Source organism: Lepisosteus platostomus, chromosome 9 (genome assembly GCF_059453375.1).
Source record: "Lepisosteus platostomus isolate fLepPlt1 chromosome 9, fLepPlt1.hap1, whole genome shotgun sequence".
Classification (NCBI taxonomy): Eukaryota; Metazoa; Chordata; class Actinopteri; order Semionotiformes; family Lepisosteidae; genus Lepisosteus; species Lepisosteus platostomus.
In genome coordinates, this window is record NC_142619.1 from 53773718 (window position 1) to 53796676 (window position 22959).

Below are 22959 nucleotides of genomic sequence, written 5' to 3' on the forward strand. Positions count from 1 at the left end.
GAGAACAGAAGGCACTTCTGCACACAAAAGGGTTGCAAGAGAACGCAGCCATGTTGCTGAAACCGATACCCTGGTTTCTTTAAGAAACAGCTGATTGAGATCCTCAGATCACTGAACTACTACGAAACTGACTTTTCTCAAGCTCTTTGATGCTCATTTACAGTTGATATTTTCCTTTGTAATATTTCATATTAAGAAAAAGACTTAAGAGTAGAACTGCAGTCTACTTTTCTCAGACTGGTTATTAAATCTCAGTAACAAAATCAAAGTTACAAATTAAGCACAAAACTGTGAACTCTTAAGTACTTTTAAGTCTCTTTGTTGTCGCAAACCACTGTACTGTTGTCTCACCGTGGGCGAGAGCTTTCACGATTTCTCACATGATGTGGCCCTTCTTGCTCACTAGTCCCTGCAATGACTGACGTAATGTAATGTATGAGCAAATAAGAACAGGTCGTGCAGCAGATATTTCACTGCAGAATTCTTCCAACGTGATCGGCATGCAGAGTTAACGAGCGAGTTCGTTTAACGGCAAAACCATCTCGAAGTCGGGAGAGCAATACTTCCACTGGATCAAAAGAGATGGACTCGCAGGCCTGCTTGTTTACAATATAACAGGGCCGCTTCACCTCACCGGATGTTTTGTCGCCTCGTTCTGAATGGCAGAGCTTGGCGCTGCGCAGACCGGGGAATTTCAGCTATCCTGCGATGTGAAGTGGAGGTTTTACAAGTCACCATGTCCATTTTTCTTTTCATGCGGTTTTAAAACGCCGATTCTTCCGATCCCCGAAACGCAAAAACGGCGGTGCAGTTCCGCCCTTTAACAGAAGAAAGCACCTGAACGCAAGCCACGGGCCAGAAGACCTCCTGGACAGGACCACTAGCCCTCCGGTTACGAGAGGGCTCCCGGAACGGCGCCTGGACGACGAGGGGTCTCTGGGAGGCCGTACCTGCACTTGTCGCAGCAGATCATGTAGCCGTCGTCGTGGGTGAAGCCGCAGATGCAGCGCGTGATGTCCGTGCCGTAGCTGCTGTCCTCCGAAGTGCTGAGCGTGGTGTGGCTGGACGCCTCGTCCAGGGGGGCGGGGGCCAGCAGCCCCGCCTCGCTCTTACTGATCAGCGCCGCCGGCGGGGGTGAGGCCGGCGGCGTGGGGGGAGGGCGCGCACCATAGTTGTGATCCTGGAGGGTGGGGGGGGGTTTGGGTAAAAGGAACGAAGAGAGAGATGGAGCAGGAGGGGAGGGGGGGGGGATGGAGTGAAAGAGGAAGGAGGAGAAAGTGCAAGCTTGTCAGTATCACCCGAACGGTATGCCGCCGTGAAGGTGAGCCCCCTCCCCCAGACCCCCGGGACGTACCGCGTAGGGCAGGCCGATGTAGCTGTGCGAGTGGTGCGAGCTGCTGTAGATCTGGTGAGGGTAGCTGTTGGACTTCTCCACTACCACGGGGCTAGCCTCTACTGATTCAGGTCTGCTGGACGGAGAGAGGGGCAGACCGGCACGGAGTCAGTACGAGGGCGGAGAGGGGGCAAGGGATTCAAGGAGAGAAGGAGAGACGACGGCGGCGGCGGCGGCATCCGGAACGCGACTCTTTCACCGGATTGGCAGGGCGAGTTGAACAAGTCCTGCCAGAGATTAACTACATGACAGATGACACACATACAGGCGTTGCAGAGTCTCTTATCAATTCCAGGCAGAAATATTTCATTACTTGCTGTCAGTATTAAGTAATAAATGTTGGAGCGAGGAAAACGGTGAGAACTTTCGGGACCATTACGGACTGCAGATCGGGACACAAAACGCAGAACAATAACTGAACAGATAAGAGGGGATGATCTGAGCTAGCGGTGTAATCTAATAGATCTTATGGATAACATTTTTAGAACTTTTCATCCAAAGCACTGGCAATGCAAGTGGACACTGTGGAGATGATAAACATAAAGATCAGGATCAAGCTCGGGCTGGAAACCCCTCCTCCTCATGTGTGTGTGTGCTGCGAGCTGTCAGACGCTCTGTGCTCTGCCCAGCGGGTTCTGGCGCGCCGCGCAGCGCAGGGGTAATGGGTGAGAGAGGGGCCACACTGGGCTGCCACCTGTTCCCCCAGCATCACTAAACACAGCACGTTCACACCTGGCAGGCAGGCCCACTGCACACTGACCGAGAGAGAGGGGAGGGGGGAGGGGGACGAGGAACGAGAGCCAGAGGAAGAAAGGCAGACCGCACAAGTGAGGAGTGGCAGACAGGTGGGACAACAAAGGCAGGGGGCGCAGAGGGAGAGGGAGAAGGAGGCAGCACAGCGGGGGAAGCGGCCGAGGAGAACGGGGGGCACTGGGAAAGCGCGGAGAAAGCAGGAGCATTGGAAAGACGCCGCAGGAGTATTAAAAAAGGGGGAGAAATGGCACAGAGAGAGAGAGCGACCTGGGCAGACTTCGCTGCTGCCTCCCAGCAGCGCTGCAGGGCACTCTGAAGGACACAAAGCCGGCTCCGAGGACCGCAGCTACAGAGGCCAGCGCACCCGCGTCAATCCGGGGACAGGACCCTGGAATGCCCCCCTAACACAGATTCGTACCTCAAGCTGAGCTCGGAGCAGAGGGCCCTGCCTGCGGGTGCACACCTCTTGCGCCTGGAGCACTGAGGACGCGCCGCACCAGCGGGATACACGGGGACCCCCTGGCAGCGCGACTGCAGTCCTTCTCGAGCTCCAGGGGAGGTGCCAGCGAGACGCTGCCCGAGGAGCAGAGGGAGGAGAGCCAGCTGTGCCCTGTGGCAGGCTGAGGGGCTCTCACTACACTACCTCACTACAGCACTGCAGGCGCACGGACTCCCAGGGAGCACACCGCCCAAACTGCTCACATGCAAACAAAGCCGGACTAGTTCCTTGACCACACTAATGAAAGAGAACAGTTTATAATTCAATGCAACGTCAGCCTCTCAGCTCAGAGGAGCTAAACCGTGGCCATCCAGTTCAAGAAAGAGCAAGTTCCTTTCACCTGCGCCTTAGGAATTTAAACGCCACTTTGAAAAAAATAAACTGAATTTTGATACTGAGGACATGTAGAAACCCATTACCAATCTTCCTTTTACCGATCCGCACCCGTTTTGCAATCTTGGACAATTTCATTTCTAGCAAAACAGTGGGAAAACGCAGGCGACTGACACCTTTGGCTGGAGCGCAGGAACGGGCACAGGAGACGACAGCACAGCAAAACCCGGCTCCCGGGACGCCCAGATCCCCAGCGGATTGGGTGGGCTCCACCTCTAGCCATCGAGAGCCTCTGCCGCGGAGGCAGACACCTTCAGAGCAGACCCGACAACACCAGCAGCACCAGCCCCGCGGGTCTGATGAAACCCCTCGGTCAGTTAGGTCATGACGAGCTCGTGCCACATGAAAGGCAGGGGCTCCGGGGCCCTCCGACAGCGGGGGGGGGAGTCTGTAATCACAGGTCCCCCCGCTCCTCTCTGTCTCCCTCCCTCTGCACGACGTCCACACACACACACAGCTCCCCGTACCTGGTAGGGCTTTCTCCCGCGTGCTCCCTCTCGCTCGGCGCTTCCTGAGTCAGAGCACGCCGTCGCCGCGCGGCCGAGCGAGAGCACGTGAGAGAGAGAGAGAGGGAGGGCGAGCACGCTTCAGTCAGCGCCGACGAGCGAGGGGGCAGGACAGAGCCCGCGAGCGCGCGCACGCACACACACAAGCCAGACACACACAGACCAGCTAACACACACACACACACCTTATCAGATAAGGGCCAAAACTACCACTATGATAAACAGCTCCAAAAAAAAAAAACCCAGTCAAACAGAACATGGATTGAAGCCAAGGGTGCTGGCTCGGTTTGTGTACTCTGGGCAAGAATATCACACCAGCTGGCTATAGAAGAACAGTCCCCAGTACAAAGCCACCGCTCCTACCTCCAGTTAGAGAGGGCTCTCCTGAAGCGCTGGGCTGAAAGCAGAACTCAGGCCTCCAGCACTCCAACACCTATTCGACACAGTCCAAAAACACGCCGCGGTCTATAGGTGGGAGACGATGAGGTGAGCCGCGCACATACATGAGCGAGGATGATGCATCTCTGTCTCTGTTTAACTAGCGGGGCGGCGCTGCTCTTTGCCCCGTGTCTGCTGGCTTCGGCAAGCGATCCCAGACTATCCCACTGCGTAACTCAACCCACAGCCAGAGCACGGCTTCCCCGGCCGAGCGCAGCTCTCCTGCTTCCGGTCGAGACGGGGACCGCCGGGTCTGGAACACCCTGGGCTTCAGGAAGCCGAGGGCTTTCATCTCTGCGCAGACTGGCGGGGGAGCCAGCAGGCGTGCAAGTGGGGGGAAACACGCACGTGCCCCCTCAGTATCGCCTAGTGCAGCCTGGCATCACAACGGGTCTGCAGCGTGCAACCAGACACTGCCGGCCCACGCGTGCACTGGACTAAACAGACCACACGGGTAAAACGGGCTCAGGCGTGCACGGAAATAAACACAAACACGTACAATTTGTGCACACCTATAAAAGGACACGCTTCACAAACGCGGGCTCCTTCGGGCTCCAAGGACCGGTTAGAGAGCGCCGACAGAGGCGAAGGAGGAGGAGGGGTGAGGGGAAAGGGAGTTTCTTGCAATCTGACAGCTAGGAGTCCTAATCCCTTTAGTCTGTTATAGACCGGGAAAAGCTCAGGCACCAGCTCAGCACGGCAGGCTAAAAATAGCCCACAGCGAGCCCTGAAGCCGGCTGACTACCTGCTGCTGCTGCACACACACAACACACACCTGCTGCCTGGAGAAGAGGAGAGGAGAGGAGGGAGGGGAGGGGAGGGGAGGGCCGGCACAGCGCAGCGCGCGGAGGAAGAGAGCAGCGCCGCACAGCCTCGGGCAACGCCTGGACTCTCGCCGCCATGGCAACGCACCATCAGCGGACGCGCCAAGGTGCAGTGATGCCCTGCGAGGTACCACACACACACACACACGCTGGTACAGCTGCTCGCTGCGGCAGCACGGCGCCGGGGGGCCCAGGTGCCTCTGGAAGCCCGATGGAAGCATGAGCCCAGCCATCGCGGCACTGAGCAACCAGCAGCAAGACGAGCCTCCTTCCCTCTGCTGCTGGGTAGTGCGGAACGGCTCACAAGGTAAAACAAAAAAGGCAGGGGAATGCTCTCTGCGAAGCACTGGGATCCACGTCGTGCTTTTCAATCGTATAAAGTCCAAAACATCTGTCAAAACATCTTTTTTTCACCTTAGAAATATCGCAAGACTACGCCCTATGCTATCATTAACTGTGGCTGAAAAGCTGATCAACATATTTGTATTCTCTCGAATTGACTACTGCAATGCTCTGCTCCCTGGGGTATCTAAATCTACTCTGAACAAGCTGCAGTATGTCCAAAATTCAGCAGCCAGAATCCTGACCAGATCTAGTGCAAGTGTTCACATTACTCCTATCCTGGAGTCCTTGCACTGGCTTCCGGTCAAATTCCGCGTAGACTTTAAAATCCTCATGCTCACCTGTCACCTCAATACCTGTCTGAACTTTTATCGCCCTACTCCCCACCTCGCAACCTCCGCTCTTCAAATTCTGCCCTCCTTACTGTCCCCCAAGCCCGTCTACATTGTATGGGCGACAGGGCCTTCTCCTGCTATGCCCCCAAGCTCTGGAACTCTTTGCCCAAGGATATTAGAGAGTCACCTTCTCTAAACTCCTTCAAATCCAGACTCAAAACCCTCCTTTTCAGAAAAGCCTTTACTTAACTGGTTCCATTCTTCACCCCTCTGCTCTTCTTAATACCATCTTCCACGGTCTCCTCTATTGTTATTGTTGTAATTATAATTGTGTCCTGTCTTGTGAAATTTTCTTATTTATTGTTGTAGTCTTCTTATTTATTGTTATTGTCATCCTGTAAAGCGCTTTGAGAAGCCACCTTTAAAGGCGCTATATAAAATAAAGTTTATTATTATTATTATTATTATTATTATTATTATTATTATCATTATCAGAGAACCGAGAGGGAACACCCAACACCTTGGGCTGGATCACAGGAGAGCTGGATCAGCTCCGCTCTGTTCAAGGGGAGTCTGTATTGTCCCTGTCTTCCAGCACTGAAACACTAGCCAAGCAGGGACACCCTGGACAGAAGCCCTCAGGGCCCTGCACCCTACAGCACCCACAGCCTGGGCAATTCCTTCATCTTCCCAAGGGTCTCCTCCAGCCTGCTGAAGAGGGGGAGCAGGAGGGAGACAGAGACACTGAACACAGCAGGAGGATGGCTGATGAGAGACGGAGAGAGGCTGATCATGGTCACAGAGCGGGAGAGGCGCCAGAAAACAGGAGCACACAAAAACACAGAATGGAGGAGAAGCACCGAGGGCGAGACAGGCGAAGGCAGAACATGCCGGACAGGAAGAGACGCACAGAGGAACGGAAAAGGTCAAGAGAGTGGGGTGTACTCACTCCGAGCCTGCAGCCATGTCCAAGTATGAGGTGTCTGCTGTGTCGACTCCCACAGGGATGACTATGCTCATGACGTTCTCTTCTGATAAATTCGATTCCTACTGGGTCCTAAGCATTGGTATCCAAAACACTGGGGCATGCCAGCCACAGTGCTCATTGCAAACATCTAAGTGCATCCACAAATCCTGCAGAGAGAGAGAGGGGGGGGAGAGCAGGATTAGGGCCCAGTCGCAGTAGCAGGCAGAAACAAAAAAGAGCAGCAACCCCACAGTGCCACAAGGGGGAGACAGATCCCCTGAACGGGGTAGTGTCGCCCAGTTCAAACCACAGGGCGGAAAAAATTGGTCAAAAAATGTCCCCAGGATAAAGAAGTTCACACCACAAGCAGCGAAAGTACAGAAGCTTTACAGCGAGAGCAAGTGAAGACGACGGAGGCTCTGGTGAAGGGGAGACTGCCCAGATTCTGAGCATTTTGTACTGGGAGATCCCACTGTACTGGGAGCACACAGGAGGACCGTGCGAGGTTCCCCCCCACCGGACCCCAACGCCTCAGACAGGACCATGGAATAGCGGGGCATTTCCTCAGCTTCCTCACGCGGAGGAAGAGGCTGCCAGTGTGGCGCGGCTCACAGATGCGGGGATGCTGGTGATCGGCGGGATTAATCCGATGCCCAGCCCCGCAGCCTGGTCGCTCAAGCGTCACACTCCAGCAGACACTCGGGAGCAGCCTGGAGCAGGCTTCGCCACACCCCCAGAGAGACACAGAGCTGGGGCCACTGACAACTGCTCTAACTAAACGCTCCTGCTGTGCAAACACATATAATCTGGCTACTGTGTTCAGATGCTGAACAGGCAGAGGCAAGGCGAACCACAGTCATGATTTGTAATGAAGCACCTTTCCCAGAGGACAGCCCTTCCACATCCTCTGCAGACTCGCGTTACAGTCTGACCTGGCAGGATCACGGCCCGAGAGTCGTAAAACACAAGGAAGGGGAACGCGGGCTACTCAGTAATCAGGTTTCAAAATCGGCAGCTCGCACAGTAAATCAAAAGACACCCTTAGTGGCGCTCCGCTGTGTCTGAACAGGGCCGGCCCGGACTCGCTCAAACGCGGCTGACACCACAGAGAACACCCGCATGCTCCATCTGGAAAACGGGGCTTTTTGTTTAAAAAAAAAAGAGAGATCCGGCAATTCTGTGGGAGAGACCTCCTTCAGAGCAAGAGCAACGGCGCTCAGGTAAGGAGTCTGCAGGACCACAGGGGGCTCGAACAGGCTCACCCCCGCGCCGGACTCCCACCGGATCCACGCCGCCTCTGACCCTTCACGGGTCTCGCCTCTCCAGCGCAAGGAGAGAAACAACCCCTGAGCGCTGGGGCGATTCCCGTCTGCCGCAGCGGGGCCGGCGCGCCGATCCGGCCAGAGCCTCGCGGAGAGGACAGCTGTCCGACCGAGGGCTAATTAATAGGCGTGTGTGCGTGTGCGCGCGCGTGCGTGCGTGGGAGGGGGAGTCTGAGCACAGCCGGGCTGGCCTGTAGGCTTCGGCAGCCATTGCTGCACGCAGGGAAGGAACATTCTCTCGCTGCATAGCAACGAGATCCATGTCGGGTTTTCTGGATGTACAAGTCAATATCCGTGGAAAGCTACAATATTTTTTTGCAAGCCTGGAGGTCAAACAGCATCAGGTGTAACCCTGGCCAAATTTCCCATCGGCCCTTACCAGTTGTGGCCTCCTAATAATCCCCATCTGTGAACTGGCTTCGTCACTCTGCTCTCCTCCCCACTGAGAGCTTTTGTGTGGGGAGCGTTCTGGCGCACTATGGCTGCCGTCACATCATCCAGGTGATACACTTGGTACAAGAGCCTGTAGCTCGTAAAAGCACTAACGGATCAGACATCCGTGCTGAGGTCGTCCCGGGACCAGGATTCACTGCTCCACACACTCAAGGCATTCCGCCACCAAACCTGTCCCAGCAGCGAAACCCAGGCTGGCACCACACTGTATACTGAAATACCTGCCTGAGGAGTCCAGACAAACCTGCAGACAGCACAGGCATTTCCTGACTCCCTGATTGGTGAAGTGGTTCACTGCCAGGCCACACAAGCCCATCTGAGCTCTCCCAGCTCCCGCAGCCCAGTGATTCAATCCATCCCAGTGCATTAGCTAACATACCGGTGGGGCAATGCGTCCCATGCATTGATTATTTGAGGGCTGAGAAAGTGCCGATAAAGCACTGACCACTCTTCCAAAATTTTCTTTTTTGTCTACATCCTTCTTGCTGAATGGACACAAGGATAAAGGTAATCTACTCCAACCTAACACATAAACAAAGCTTATGTATTCTGAATGAACACATGGATAAAGCTTATTTTTTCCTCTTAAAAAGTTCAAGACCACACGGCCACGGCCTGCCCTGCCCTGCCCAAAACCCATCGCTGTCTCTGCTGTGCTCTGTCCCAGTGATATCATTTCCTTCCAAGGCAGGAAGAAATGACATCATTTAGACATCAAAGGGCTCCGGCAGCCACATTTAACTCCTAATCGGGCATCCTTGCATTGGCTACCAGTGAAGATCGCCACAGATCTCCAAACTCTGCTGCTGACTTACAAGGCATCCCAACAACCTGGACCTCTCCACCTTTCAAAAGAACTTCAGCTCGGAGCCACCCCTCTCCCAAAATCCAGGGCCTGGATATCTCTGAACAACAGCGGTTTCCACTCCACAAACGTGACAGCAGAACTCGGGGCGACGGGCCGGCCCCAGAGCTTGGAATCCCCTTTCGGAGACCAGGGGAGAATCTCCTTCCTTTGCTTCTTTAAACCCCCCCCATCGGAAAGTGTACGTCACCGCCCAGGTTTCCATGCTTATTGTGTATCGTGTGCTGGCAAGTTTCAGCAAACCTTTACACTTTATTTTTAGAGCGCTGTCTATTTTATGGTTCTCTTTTGTGGCGCGGCGCTTCAGGGCTCTCTCGGGAACTGATGCTACTGGTAACGGCAGCCTGGGCAGAGCCTGGCAGGGGGGGAATCCTGCCATCACGGCTCACGATCGCACTCTGGCACCCCTCCCCAGCACTGCTGCGGTCCAGCGCTCCTGCCGTCGAGCCCGCAAGGCTGTCCAGGGCTCTTCGGACAGGCAAGGCCGTTCGAAACCCCAGCGCCGGCCCCCAGCAGGCCCGGCAGCCCGGCGTGAGAAAGGGTGCCAAGAGCGCTCCTCCCTCCCAGCCCTCCCCGCCTCCTCCGGCGCTCTCGCGACGTCTTGCGGGGAGGCAGAGGGGGAGTGGCCCCCGGCTCGGTGATTAAAAGAACTCAGGAAGGCTGTAATTAAGAGTTACCTTCAAAGGACGCTGCTCTTAATTCAAACAAGACGCAGAGGAGAGGAGAAGGGGAGAAGCACAGAAGAGGCTGTAATTACAGGGCCAACTGGTTGGCAGGCTCGGCCGTGCGCACACACACACACACACACACACACACACACCCCGACAGGCCCAAACGACCAGACGGCCGCAACACGGGCTCCGTGATCTTTTCCTCCGCTTCAGATTGAGAAGAGCAGAAAAACACGTGGGCCCTCCCCTCCACCTCACACGCACAGGCGCACTGGAGGGGGATTTTGTGTGTCATTTCCTCTAAATATTTTTAAAAGCACAGCTGTAAGAAATCAGCCTCCCACCCCCCACCCCCCCCCCCAATAGGCTCGGGAACCAGCAACGAGGACGCGATTGTTTTCAAAAGCGGTTTTTTTTCCCCCCAGGAAAGAATTGCGTTGGGAAATTCGTCACAGTTGCGAAAGCCAGGAGTCACAGCTCGAGGACAGCGCGTCTGGGCGAGCAGGCCCGCGTCTCTCTCGGGGAGCGGGGATGGGCAAAGGGGCAAGTGGGGCCCCGTCGAGCCGGCCGCGACGCCGAACGGAGCAAGTCCGGACACCGGCCGCCTGGCGGAACCGGTTCCGGGTTTCCCGCAGACCGTGGAGAGCGAGGCCTGAGGCGGGTCTGCGGGTCCAAGACTGGAGGAGCCCCCCCCCTCGTGAGAGCAGGGGAAACACCGAGAGTGAGAGAGAGAGGGAGAACGAGACGCAGCACGGCGCTCGGGGCACCGGCACGGAGGAGTCGGCGTCGCCGTGGAAACTCCCGCCCCCGGAGCCGGGGGACGGCGCTGGCCCGCGCCAAAACACCCGCCCGGGCCTGACCCGATTCCACGCTTCGGGCCGGCCTGAGCGGACCCGTTCCACTCACCCAAGTGCCAGCACTTCAGAGAAACGGACATGGCTGCACCTGCGCTTTCACGTTCAGGAAGCGAACTGCACGTGCTTTAAAAATCTAGAAGGGCTAAAAAGAGTCCTTTGGGGTCTGGCGGAGACCCGACTCCAGCCGGGGAGAGTAAATGACAGAACGGGTCCGCTGCACGTGGGGCTGCATCACCAGCAGCCTGGGGACACGCGGAGAAAACGCCTCCACCTTCGCAGGAACTCCTGACCCGATGCAAATGTTGAGGGGATGCCCCCGCAATTCAGATGACTTTCTACATAAACCTGAACGACTGGCACCCTCCCAAATCTAACAAGGGCCTATACGTTCGGTTTTGGGGCTCACCTCCTCCCCACGTGGAATTCTGTTTCGGCAGAGCGTGGAGCAGCAAATAGCAAACAAAAATACAAGGAGAGCCAATGGGACGTCCTCACAGAGACACACACACACACAAGCACATGCGCGTGTGTGTATGTGTGTGTGTGGCTGCGCACTCCACTAGCAGACAATAATGGCCCCAGGCCAGCACTGCCAGCTGAGAGAGAGGGAGGGAGGGAGGCACAGAAAGAGGTAGGGAGAAAGAACACAGAGAGAGAGCTAGCAAGTGTCATCTAGCAACTGCCTGGCAAGCTGCAGTGCAAACCTCTGGGCTGGATAACGCTGCACAACAGAGGAGGCCTGGCCTGAGCCTGCAGAGCCACAGTCTGGCTGAACGTGCAATCACCAGGTCCTGCTATCAGTCCGCGCGCTGCGGGGGGGACAGCAGTCCAGAGGTCACTCGAATGCACACACCCCAACATCCTGTAGCTCTCTACAACCACCACCGTTCCCGATTTACATCCATTAACGTAATCAAACCGAGTAGAGCCCAGGTCCTCTACAGCCTTTACAAACTGCAGCAAGTCTGCGGGACTGTGGCCCTGCGGAACCCCCCCCAACAAACAAGGCACCCCAAGAAAGCAACAGCTCCAGGTCGACACACATGCCCACTTGACCAGACCCGGCAAGGAAGCCGAGCTCAGAGACAGATTTCGGACTCAAACCAGGAAAGAAAGCAATTTATCCCTGCTGCATAAGCCGATCTGCTGGGCACTTCCAGGAATCAATGGGATTGATAGGGCTGATCAGAGCAGCCTTCCACGGACACTCCACAGGCACCCCCACGCCTTCATGGGCGGCAGACAGTGTCTGTCACCTCAGTGAAGCGCAACATGCAGTTATTGGACACTAAAGCTCTGATGTCACCGACGTGCCATAACAACCCTCTCGAGTCCGTATCCGAGCAGCACCAGACCCGGAACGAGAGCAGAGCTCAGACAGCATGGACTAGCCAGGCAGTGACCAGGATGAGCTCACACCTGATGAACACCACCCCCCCACACACACACACATTGCGCAATAATCGTAAGGGCCGCTTGCCACATCCCTGTGATCCACATCCAGCTTTCACATCCCGTTGTATAACACGCCAAAACAAAACACCACAGGGGCTGCGAGCTGGCCGAGGACAAATAACTTTGGCAGGCTGAGATTTACGGACGGCGCCATTTTGGCTTGTAAGAAAAAGTAGTTTGACTCGTGAGGATGAGCTCCGTTACTGCCAGCGAGAGGACGCCAGCTCAGAAAGACCCCAACACTCTCCCGTCCGCAGCTGGAGGGTCACCTGCCCGACACCCAGCACTGAAAACAAAGACCACGCAGAGGGAAAGGATCTGCTGTAAGGGACGCACGCCAACCACCGAAGGGCACCATCAAAACAAACTCTCAGTGCAACCGGAACTACCTGAACCTCCCTACGGGTGGCTGGGGACAATGCTACATGCTGACAGGGAGACGTACAAGCCCTTGCCCAGACAAGACCCTCTGTCACTGCCCCGATGACAAACCGCACAGCAGGGTACACAGATCAACAGGTCTATGTATACCAGGGCCCGGGCAATGACATTCCAGTCATTTCGTAAGTAAGTCGCCTGCTCACTTTGGAATTCCTTCTTCTGACTCTCACTGCAAAAGGGTCACCGCCAGCCTGCGGTTAAACTGCGAATGTGACCGTGGTCATCTTTTCGTTTTGCCCACTGCAGCTCACGAACAGGTCTGGTACGGGTCCCAATGGATGTTTCACCGTACAGCAGGGGCAGTTCACGAAGTCGATACCGGAACCTCACTCCGCCTCCTCTCTTCCCCGGTCCGAGGTGAAGGTTTTATCCCCGTGACCCTTCTCTGTCTGCGACGAGCCAGGACAGCCGGTCCGCACTGCCGCCCTGCCAGCCTCTCTAACGAATGGTGTGGGGTCCTGCGTTAGTAACCACCTACAAAAAGACGCGTGTCCCCGCCCTGTCCTGGAAAGGAGGTTACTTCTGCTTTGCAAGATTCCTACCAGCTCGGCAGAGTTCACAACTCTTCTGAATCCAAGAAACATCTCTAATGAGGACTGGCTTTCCGGTCCACCACACAGTCTTTATCCTATTCTCTGAGTCAGGCTCTTGGGGCCCAGCTGGATTAAGGGGGACCTTGCCCCCCCCCCCCACCCTGTCACATGGTGAGGGGTATGTGGCTCTGGGAGGAGGACTTCACAGTCCATACAGCCAATCAACACAAAGCGCTGCATGGAAGTTATCCACCCGAACAGTTTCACTGCCACTGTATATCTCTCTGCCTTACAGAGCAGGGCTCATGCGCTGAGCCAGTGACAGAGGTGACATCCCCCAGACAGTGCGGAGCTCTGCTGTGACACAGGAGCTGCTCTTGTCTCACAGTGGAATTCTCCCCTGGCTACAGAGTGGAGCTCAGTGGCTCTGGGCCTGAGAACAGCCAGACTCGAACCCTGGCAGGGGCAGAGCACAGCCTTACTACAGGTCGCTGGTGTTGTGTCAGATTCCCCCATGGGGGAGTTACCTGCTGGCTATGGAGGGGTGCTGTGCAGGCTTGGAGCCCAGGGATCAAACCCTGGCAGGACCAGAGCACAGCCTTACTACAGGTCACTGGTGTTGTGTCAGATTCCCCCATGGGGGAGTTACCTGCTGGCTATGGAGGGGCGCTGTGCATGCTCGCAGCCCCACGAGTGACTGGGACTGAATCCCAGCAGGGGACAGGAAGAGCTGCAGTCACTACCCTGGAAACACTAAACGAGTCACAGGCCACCACTACACTAGGCCTTCTGAGACACACACCATAGCTCCCAACAATTAAAAACTTCAGGATACTTCAAAGAAAGTGTATGTAAAACTGCTGATCACAGAAAGGAATCTCCCGTGCAGTGAACACAACGCACACTTTTAAAGCCCCAATGCCTGCTCATGGGCTAGTCGCATGTCAACTCCTGCTCCTCATGAAATAATCATGCAGATCCACTTATCATGAAGCGTTTCCTGTTTTTCCTGACGCTAGAGATGTCTTCCAAATACTTTAACCGTAAGAAGATGCTTGACTGCATTAAGGATACCTGTGGTTTTGCAATTTCCTGTGGAATCTGTGGCTGGGGGTGTGGCCCACCTCGGCCATCAGCGTTGCAGAAGCCGTGTCCAAACCAACGCAAGAAGCCAGACAAGACCCCCAGTGCCGGTGGACACTGGGGCTTTGTTTCAGCAGTGGGACCACCTTGCAGCCTGACCTCCTCAGATTCCGGATGGGATACCATCTGAGGGGAGAACCAGTACGTGGCGGTCTTCCCTCTGGCCCAGAATTCCCAAACCAGTGCCTGGGTATAGATAGATAAGACTTTATTGATCCCGAAGTGAAACTGATGTGCCGCCATGAGGTACGAGGTGCCACCATGTCGGACCACACAACATACCGAGGTCCTGACTAACGCACCACAACATGATATTCTTTTGAAGGAGTAGTGGTGTTGGCCCTGGCGTCTTGGCTAAATCCCCCCTCTCACCTGAGGAACCTCGGAAGGATCCGGCAGCTCACGCACGACACAGCCGGACCTGCAGTGCAGGGGAGCTGCGACACCATGGCTGAACGCCCCACCCAGGTGGGGGCTGACCACAGCGGTGGGTGAAGTGATCAAGTGGGCGCCTTCCTACATGTGCAGTGCTTATGGAGACTACGGAATGAGAAGCGTTATACAAACACAAGAGCTTATTATTATTCTGAGAATCCGTCCCACTCTGTGCGCGCCTGGGAATTTAGTACCAGTCATGAAAAGCAACGAGTAGCAACGACAGCAGTACTTATTGACGTGGAACCCAGTGCAATCACTGAGTAGCGATGCTCATTTAGTACAGTGTGTGCAACTTTAGTCACCCCGTTACAAAAAAAGGCTATACTTTCCGGGGATCAGCCCAAGGGAAGAGTCCAGATACTCAGGCTCTCAGAAATATTCCACACTCACGAGCTACGGGAGCAGAGGAGATTATGAGGGGACCCGATTTAAGGATTCGGAGACTGTTACAAAACAAAAATCAAACCATTGCACTTTTTCAGAACCAGCTGTGCATTCAAACCAGTGCAGTCAAGTGGAAACTGTGGGGAAACGCACTCAACAACAAGACAGGAAACACTTTTTTTTTAACACAAAGGGTTGTGGGAGTCTGGAACAATCGAGCAAGGCCACGAAGTCAAAGCCGATACTCCGGCTTCTTTCGAGAAGATCCTTGAATCAATTAGCTACTGGCAACCTAACAAGTTACAGGCGATGTAGGGTCTCCTTTTCCTGTAACCCCCCTTGTGCTCTCACGCCAATCAGCAGCGCCCCATGTGTGTGTGCGTGCGCGCATGCGTGTGAGAACTCAGTGCTGACAACATGGTGATAGACAACCTGAAGCTGCAGACCTCCAGACAGGTGCCGCGCCAGCAGGGGCACAGAACAGATCCCGAGAAGCGCCTGGCTCCGCGGAGAGGAGAGGGGGATTGGGAACGAGCGCGGAATGACCCCGGCTGACCTAGCAGGGAGACACACACACACATCCCCCAGGACAGCCCTTCCCTGGCAGCCAAGGCGCCGACATGATGCTGGGCTGCAGGCACACACGAGTCCTGAGCCAAGGCCCGGGGAGGTGTGGCCGTGGCTCAGCACACAGGCCAGACACGGTACAGCTCAATTTGGGAAAACCCAAGACAGAAACCGAAGCAGCTGATCACAGAGAAAGTCAGACAGTCCGAGCGCACCTCTCTTGTTTCAGATCTTCTTGCAGCTTTGTTCTAATGAGCGCAGACAGCAGGGCAGACCCCCTGAGCAGCACACCCTGCCCAAAATTCTCACACAGAGAAAGCACAGCAATCGAGAGGCTCTCACAGGATCTCAAACCCACAGACACCAGCTCCAGATCAAAATACAGCAGGCAGCTCTCTGGCTCCGCAGAGGTGGAAATCAGATTCCCAGTGCAAGGCAGTTTGACCTTTCCCAGGTTTGTATGAGTTGACACCTCAGCCCAAAATCATGGCCGCTATTCCTTTAAGTCTCATCTGAAATTGTGACATTTCTCAGCTACGCCTATGCTAAATGTTTGTGACTGCAGCCTGTCACACTCAAGAGCTCTCAGAACCAGCCACAGAGATCCATGACAACCCACTTACCCTTGTAAAGGCCGAACCCTCAGGACCCATCAGGATCAGACTCTCGGATCAATATGCTACTTGGCCTATGTTTTCTGCAGTATACTACACACAGTGGGCGAGAGGCCACACTGATCCGAACCCAACACAGTGCCAGGAGGGCAGGACAGAGCCTCTCACACCCACCTCAGGGTCCCTGGCAGAGGAGGTCTGGTGCTACGGGCACTAAGACAGGGAGGATGTCACAACAGCTGCCCTGAAACTCTGGACCAAGTTTACAACCGATTTCTCAGACTGCACTCTGCATCAGACCATGACGATGAAGGACACATTATAGCCAAAGACATGTTTATTTCATGCAGGGACAGTTTGGACTCTTGACCACGACCAGGAAAGAAGGGCCCAGGCAGGAGAAACAGACATCAAGTCCTCCGAGGAGCTGTAGCTCAGAGGAGGGTAACTGGGATGGGACTCTTCAGATTGCGACAGACTAATTCCACAGCTCCCAGGGCACACGTAGATCTGCAGCACAGAGAAGGACCAGCAGACTGAGACAATAAACTGACAATCTCAAAAACAAGAGGACTGAGAGCAGACAGCCTCAGCACGTCCATCCAACAGCGACTCCATCTTCTCAGACCTTGGCCAACCACACGACCACAGGAGAGAAGAACAGGAGGCCTGCCGTTCTGAAATGCCCAGTGCTCTGAAGGAGGTCAAGGAGCATCAGACAACGCCACGCTTCCACGAGTGAACGTTTGAATAGAGCAGAGATCCGGCCACCACTACGATCACGATCCAGTTAGGGAGGCGGGGACATGGCTTGGCACAAGAAGCACCAGCACAAGGCCCTGCCTGGACCCCGAGCCCGTGGGGCAGTCCACACGGGGGCTCCCCTTCTTCGAGCAGCTCGCTCTCTGCTCGGGGGCAGAACCCCCAGGGACCTCTTACCCCTGCGGGACGGCAGCCGCTGGGGTATTTTTAGCCGCCTCTGGTTGCTCAAGAGGCAGCCGGCGCCACAGCCCATCTGCATTTTGGGCCTCATCCCACAGCCAGCCCCCCCGAGTCAAGGCAACGATAAATATTGGCCAACAGCTTATCTGATCTCTCACTTCTTTTTGTCCGAGCTTCCCTAAAACCTGCGACACGGCCGTGCACCTCCTCCTGCCTGGGCGCAGGGTCTGGGCAGCGCTGACCAGAGGGAGCCTCAGCCTCTCCGCGCAGACACGCCGAGACGCTACAGCACAGCTCCGCGTCTCTCTCTCTCCCCCTCCGACTACTCAGCTTTACATCCAACTAGGCCAAAAATCAGATTTTTTTTTTTTAGTAGTTTCTCATTCTCAGAGAGTAGTGCGATCACGTGACGGTTGTGGGGGGGGGGGGGTTGTGGGAGGTGAAAAAAACCCGCTCTGATCAGACGGGCGACAGTCTCGCTAAGCGTGTGAAAAGGCTGCCAAAGTTAGCGTCACAGCCTGCTCTTCTCCCTGCGCGGAGCTGCCTCGCGCCGATGTGGATCCGAGCGGCCGAGAGGCCGCGTGGAGGCCCCTGCTCAGCACTGGGTACAGGGCGGGTGCAGAAATACGATGGAGAGGAGGAGGGAATAGGCGTGCAACGCGATCATGTGACATCTGCCATACACTGGCTGAACACTTAAGATTTGTTTGGGGAAAGCCACCCAATTTTTTTTCAAAAATGAATCCCGCCTGGCACTTTTATACTGGATTCCTGCACGAGTCTGTCTATGAGCTGTGTGTGTGTGTGTGTGCGGGGTGTGCCCATGCGCGCGGAGGGTCTGAGGACACTTCGAAAGAGGCCGGTCCCTGGAGTGCTCCCCCCAGCGTGCCCTCCGAGAGCCGCGCTTGCCTCACACAGGTGGGCTCAGACAGCTCAGCGACCCCCTTATCCCCCGAAGGACGGAGGGGGCTTTTGTGCTGTCCTATTCGCCAGCTGCTCCCGGGCTGCCTTGCAGAGAGACGGGGTCGCACAGCCTAGCAGGACCAGGTTAGCCTCAAGAGCTCATTGATTTGGGAACAAAAAAAAAAAAAAATCACCCGAAAACAATGCAAATGATTCCCCCCACACACACACACCCCTCCTAAAAGCAACCTTCTCAATACAGCCAGATCAGCTCATCTTCCGGTGCTGCTCGGGAGAGGAGTGTCCCCAGGACAGCCTTCAAATTCCCCCTCCCTAATCAGATCTTAAGGGACCCCCGTTCCAGAGGGCGTGAGGGGTCCCTCATTGGGGGAGCAGGATAATGCAGCACTTTTCCCCATGACCCTGACTTCCCCCAGTTTCAACTCCCCTACTCAGAAATACCACGATTATCGAAAAACTGAGCCAGATCAACAAACACAGCCCACACATTCAGGTAACAACGCACTTGAACACACCCCCCCCCCCCCTTTTGGCAGGTGAGGCGGCGCCACGTGGAGCAGATCAATGAACAGAAAGTCCAAGCCCTAACAAACCCCCCGACGGCCGGAACAGCCACGCGTAAAGCAGAGCTCACAGGGACCCCGAGACCCGCGCGCCTTCGCCTCTCTGACAGCCGCCACCGCCCCCACCCTGCGACACCCTGCATGCTTCCAGTTCCTGTAGTTGTTTGTCTTTCCCTCACGAGAGACAGTCTGGCCTTCAGGACACACCTCCCTGGCTCAATGTTCAATTCAATCCACATGAGCTTATTGGCATGACATGTTACCAGGGCAGCAGCCAAAGCCTTTGTGCAAAACAGGAGAGGCATTACAGATTTTTAGCGGTGTGCAGAACATGCATTACAGTACAATACAAATGTCAGGACAACCCCGCGCTTCACAGTGCTGGCTAGTTTCAAAGCGTACAGCAGCTTCATTTCCTCTAGCTTGTGAAATGCTCCATCTTGTCAAGCAAACCGGGTTAACCCTGCTCACAAGACTTGCTGGGAGCGTTTTTTTTTCTCTGCCTGGTGACCTGATGATCACCGATTGCGCGGTCCCACCCCAGTCCTTTAGAGACAAGAGGAGCCCTCATGCAGAGGGGATGTGTCCGAGGTGCGGGGTGGAAACGGAGGAGGGGGGCATCAGGTGTGTTGAAGGTAAAAAGAAAGGAGGCCGAATTCTCAGCTTCTACTTACTCTCCAAGATCCTGTTACTCTTGGGTAGCAAGTGAGGAAAGGGTGAGGTCTTGTATGCCTTGGGATGAGATATGGCGGTTTTCTGGGGATGCAGATTTTTTTTTTTTAAGATTAAAGCATCTCCCCCTTCACCTTGAATCTCGCTGTCTTTTTAAGTCCACTGTGCAGCCCTGGAAAGGAGGGGGATTGAGAGGCTGAGAGGGACAGGGCTGTGCTCAGATCTGGATAGGGGTTTGGGGCAGGAGGAGGAGAGAGGGGGGAAGGATTTGCAATAAATCCCCCATTGTTCTTTTCACGATGTGCTGCATATTTATCCTTTTATGTAACCCCGCTGTATGACAAACCGCCAATACCAGAGCCAGATTCAGCTCACTGAAATACACCCGGACCGACAACAACGCCAAACACAGAGACGCTTCTCTCGCCTGTGAAGCCCGGACAATGAATTGGGTCTTCTTCTTAAAACAGGAGGACGCCTACACGTGTAGACAAGACAAAAACCCACAAAGGTATTCCTCATCTACACCCATCCAGAAACGGGCTGTATATGCAGCAATCCTACCGGCAGGCAAGGTTATTGGGATCTAACACCGTACAACAACAACCGTTTGCCTTTAAATGACATCTTCCTTCTAAAGGCGATCTCTTGGATTTGACATCTGCGCATATTTCTAGCTATGAAAGTCTACATTTTCGAATCGGGGGCGGTGGTACACCCCTCGCTTCGCTTCCGACACGTTTCTTCTTCCGTCCCCTTCATTTCAAGAAAATGAAAAGCGACTACGGTGCGGCCAAACGCTGTGTGAACCCGACGGCTCGGCTCTCCGCCTGTACCCCCGGCGCGCTGACGTGACAGACGGAAACGACGATCTCGACACAAGCGCAGATAAAAACAGCCCATGAATGACTCTTTTTATTTCTAGCTCTTTCGTGTTGTGTAGTTGTCTGCGTCGGTGTGTTTGTACGCTGGCCTGTCTGAGCGCTGCAGTGAGCTCGGCCGCCCCGGCAGGGGTGTGGAGGGGACTAACAGATTAAATTACCACAACATCAACCCGGTCCGCCATTTTTATAGCACTTTCCAGAGGACAAGCTATCGCACGGTATCGCCCGGAGACAGCCGACACTGGGGCGGAAAGATGCTCCGAAAAAAAGACCCTTCGTCTGCTAGTGAGGGGGACTTCTCGTTCCTCTAACGACTTTAAGCACCTTTGCTTAACTGACAACGGTCATACGGTTTTCCGCACGAAAACAAAAAGGCGAACTTCACGGACAATTTGTAGCTCCGGAACTGCAGACGACAAAAAAAAAAACCCCACAGCGACTTCACCATGTTTGGATAAAAAAAAAATACACCCGAGTCATCACGTACTCTCCTAACACGACGAATAATCCAAAATAAAACGACAATAACAAACGAAAACAAACGGCGGGAGGATGACGGTGCTCGTTTCCCGAGCTTACGAAACCACGGATCGTCGAAACGCAGGTTTAAAAAAAAAATCAGAACTCGCCGCGGGGAGGAGGGGGGAAAAAAAATACCCGTCTGAAGTAAAAACTTTGAAAAATACAACCGGGTTGAAGGGGGGGGGGGGGAGAGAGAGAGAGAGAAAGCCCGGAAAGGCTTCACTATCTCCCCTCTCTCCGTGTCTCAGCCGGACTCCCCTCACGCCGAGAGACAGAGGGGACCCGCCGGGCAGCCGTGACAGCAGCTCCCGTGTTTCCCCGACATGTACAGTAACCGCCGTCGCTCTCCGTTCCCCTCCCCCACGTTTGCAGCAGTACAGCCCCGTACACTCTGAATCTAAATTAAGGTCTGAAATGCATTTTGCGATCGCAGGTCCGGCGGGGACTCCCTCGTCTGCAGTTCCGCGACTCCCCCACCGATCCCTCCTCGGCGCGGCGAGCTCCTCTCCTCTCCCACGTCGTCTTTTTAATTTTTTTTAATATGGATTTTCGGAGAAATAAACAGGGGGGGGGTATTTAAAAAAAAGCCTCAACTGGATTCGGATAAAAGAAGATCTTTACGGGGGGGGAGGGAACACGATCTCTCGTTTTTCCCCCCTCAGAAGGAGGGACGGGCGCTGGAGACAGACCCCCTAGTTAAGCTCCGTGGCTATATAAACAAAAGCGCTCTTGTGTTCCCCGTCTTGCTCAAGTTGGGCTCACACCTCCGAAACACCTCTCTTTTCAAGAAGAAAACCGTAAAAATGAGCAGGAGCAGCCGCTGGAGCCGCCGGTACGCGCGGTTTTTTAACGCCGTGATTGAAAGGGGTACAAGCGCAGGCGAACGCGTTATGCGTGTGAGGTTTTCCTTCGGCTGAACATCTGAAACTTCACTCGCCGACAGCAGGCACGGTGGCAATGTATCTTTACTATCCCCACTTTTAGTACGTCAAACACCAACGGGCCGCTTAAAAGAAAGCGGGTAGGCTGTGCATATTTAAAAAGTACCCAGTATTTATAGCACAACAAAGGGCTGACAACCGGCTAGCCACCGTTTGCTTAGCGTGATCTTTCTCCCTTTTTTTGTTTTAAAGACCATCCGGCACAACCCGCCATGTTAAGCAAGCCCAGAAAACAGCTGCATCTCTATCATCCCCAGACATCGCCAAACACCCCCATCATCACCCGCACTCGGGCCCCGGGCACCCAGGGTGACCCCCTCGCACGAAACCACCCGGAGCGAAAAACTTTCGCCCATGACCAGCCGCTTTTAAAAACCCGGCGCTCTGAAACACGGGATTTAAAATCCCTGAAGCATCTAGACAGGACAAGTCGCTCCAGTGCCCAGGCAAACTGTGCTCTTGTAATTCGATGAGCCCCCGTTTTAAATGAAAACTACGTGGCACAGCGCGGAAAAAAAGTTGCAATTATCCTCCTTTGCCTCCCCCGTACAAAAAGCGTGCAACTCACCTTAAAGGTCCACTGTAGGTACTGTGAATAAAGGAACAGGGGACCCGGGTTAGACCCCGCCGCCCGTACCTCCACACAACCAAAACAATACTACAGTCTCCACTGCGGATCTCACTACAACAAAGGCGAAAAAGGGGTAATAATTACATTACCCTCCATAAAACCTCCCCTGCTCCGACCTCTGGTCTTTGTCGTCACCCCACTTTCACGATTGGGAGGTTTTTCCTATACAGAACCGTATAATTCCTCTGCTCCTCCGCTCTTTCCGCGGTGCCTATTCGTAACCAGATCCCCTATCTCCTGTCTCTTTTCCCTTTGTAAAAATGGCGGCTCAGGCAGGACGCCCGTGGCTCCGCCTCCCCCCCCCCCCGACGACCCCCCCCTCTCGACCCGGGCCCCGCCCCTACACCCTGCGGGGTTGACGGGCCCACGTCCGCAGGGGCGCCGACGAGCCTGCGTGAGAGCGAGTGCACGAGAGGAGCCGGAGCGCGCTCGCGAGTCATGGTCCTTTCCTCACCTCCCCCACCCGCTTCCTACGACGTTGCCCAAAAATGACATCATTCCGAGCTCCTTTTTTTTTCCGCCATCTTTGTGTGGGGCAGTCGAGAACGTGCCGTGATGGCAGCGCTTGGGCCTAAAGTCTTTTACGCTTCGAATTACCAAGTCAAAACCTTTATGAGACGGATCTTTATACCACCTCTCCTTGATCGTGCAAGTGATTTTCTTATGAAGCATTAAAGTCCCAAAACC

General features: G+C 54.8%; 1 protein-coding gene across 1 annotated transcript in view; it reads right to left on the reverse strand.

Annotated features, from left to right (window-relative positions):
* kmt2e (lysine (K)-specific methyltransferase 2E) overlaps positions 1 to 22582 on the reverse strand; it is a 45950-nt gene extending 23368 nt beyond the window's left edge. The window contains 4 exon segments of the mRNA XM_088645563.1: positions 951 to 1180; positions 1355 to 1466; positions 6433 to 6617; positions 22210 to 22582. Coding sequence (XP_088501689.1) covers positions 951 to 1180; positions 1355 to 1466; positions 6433 to 6503 — 413 coding nt within the window. The 5' untranslated portion in view covers positions 6504 to 6617; positions 22210 to 22582.
* Positions 22583 to 22959: the final 377 nt, after the last annotated feature.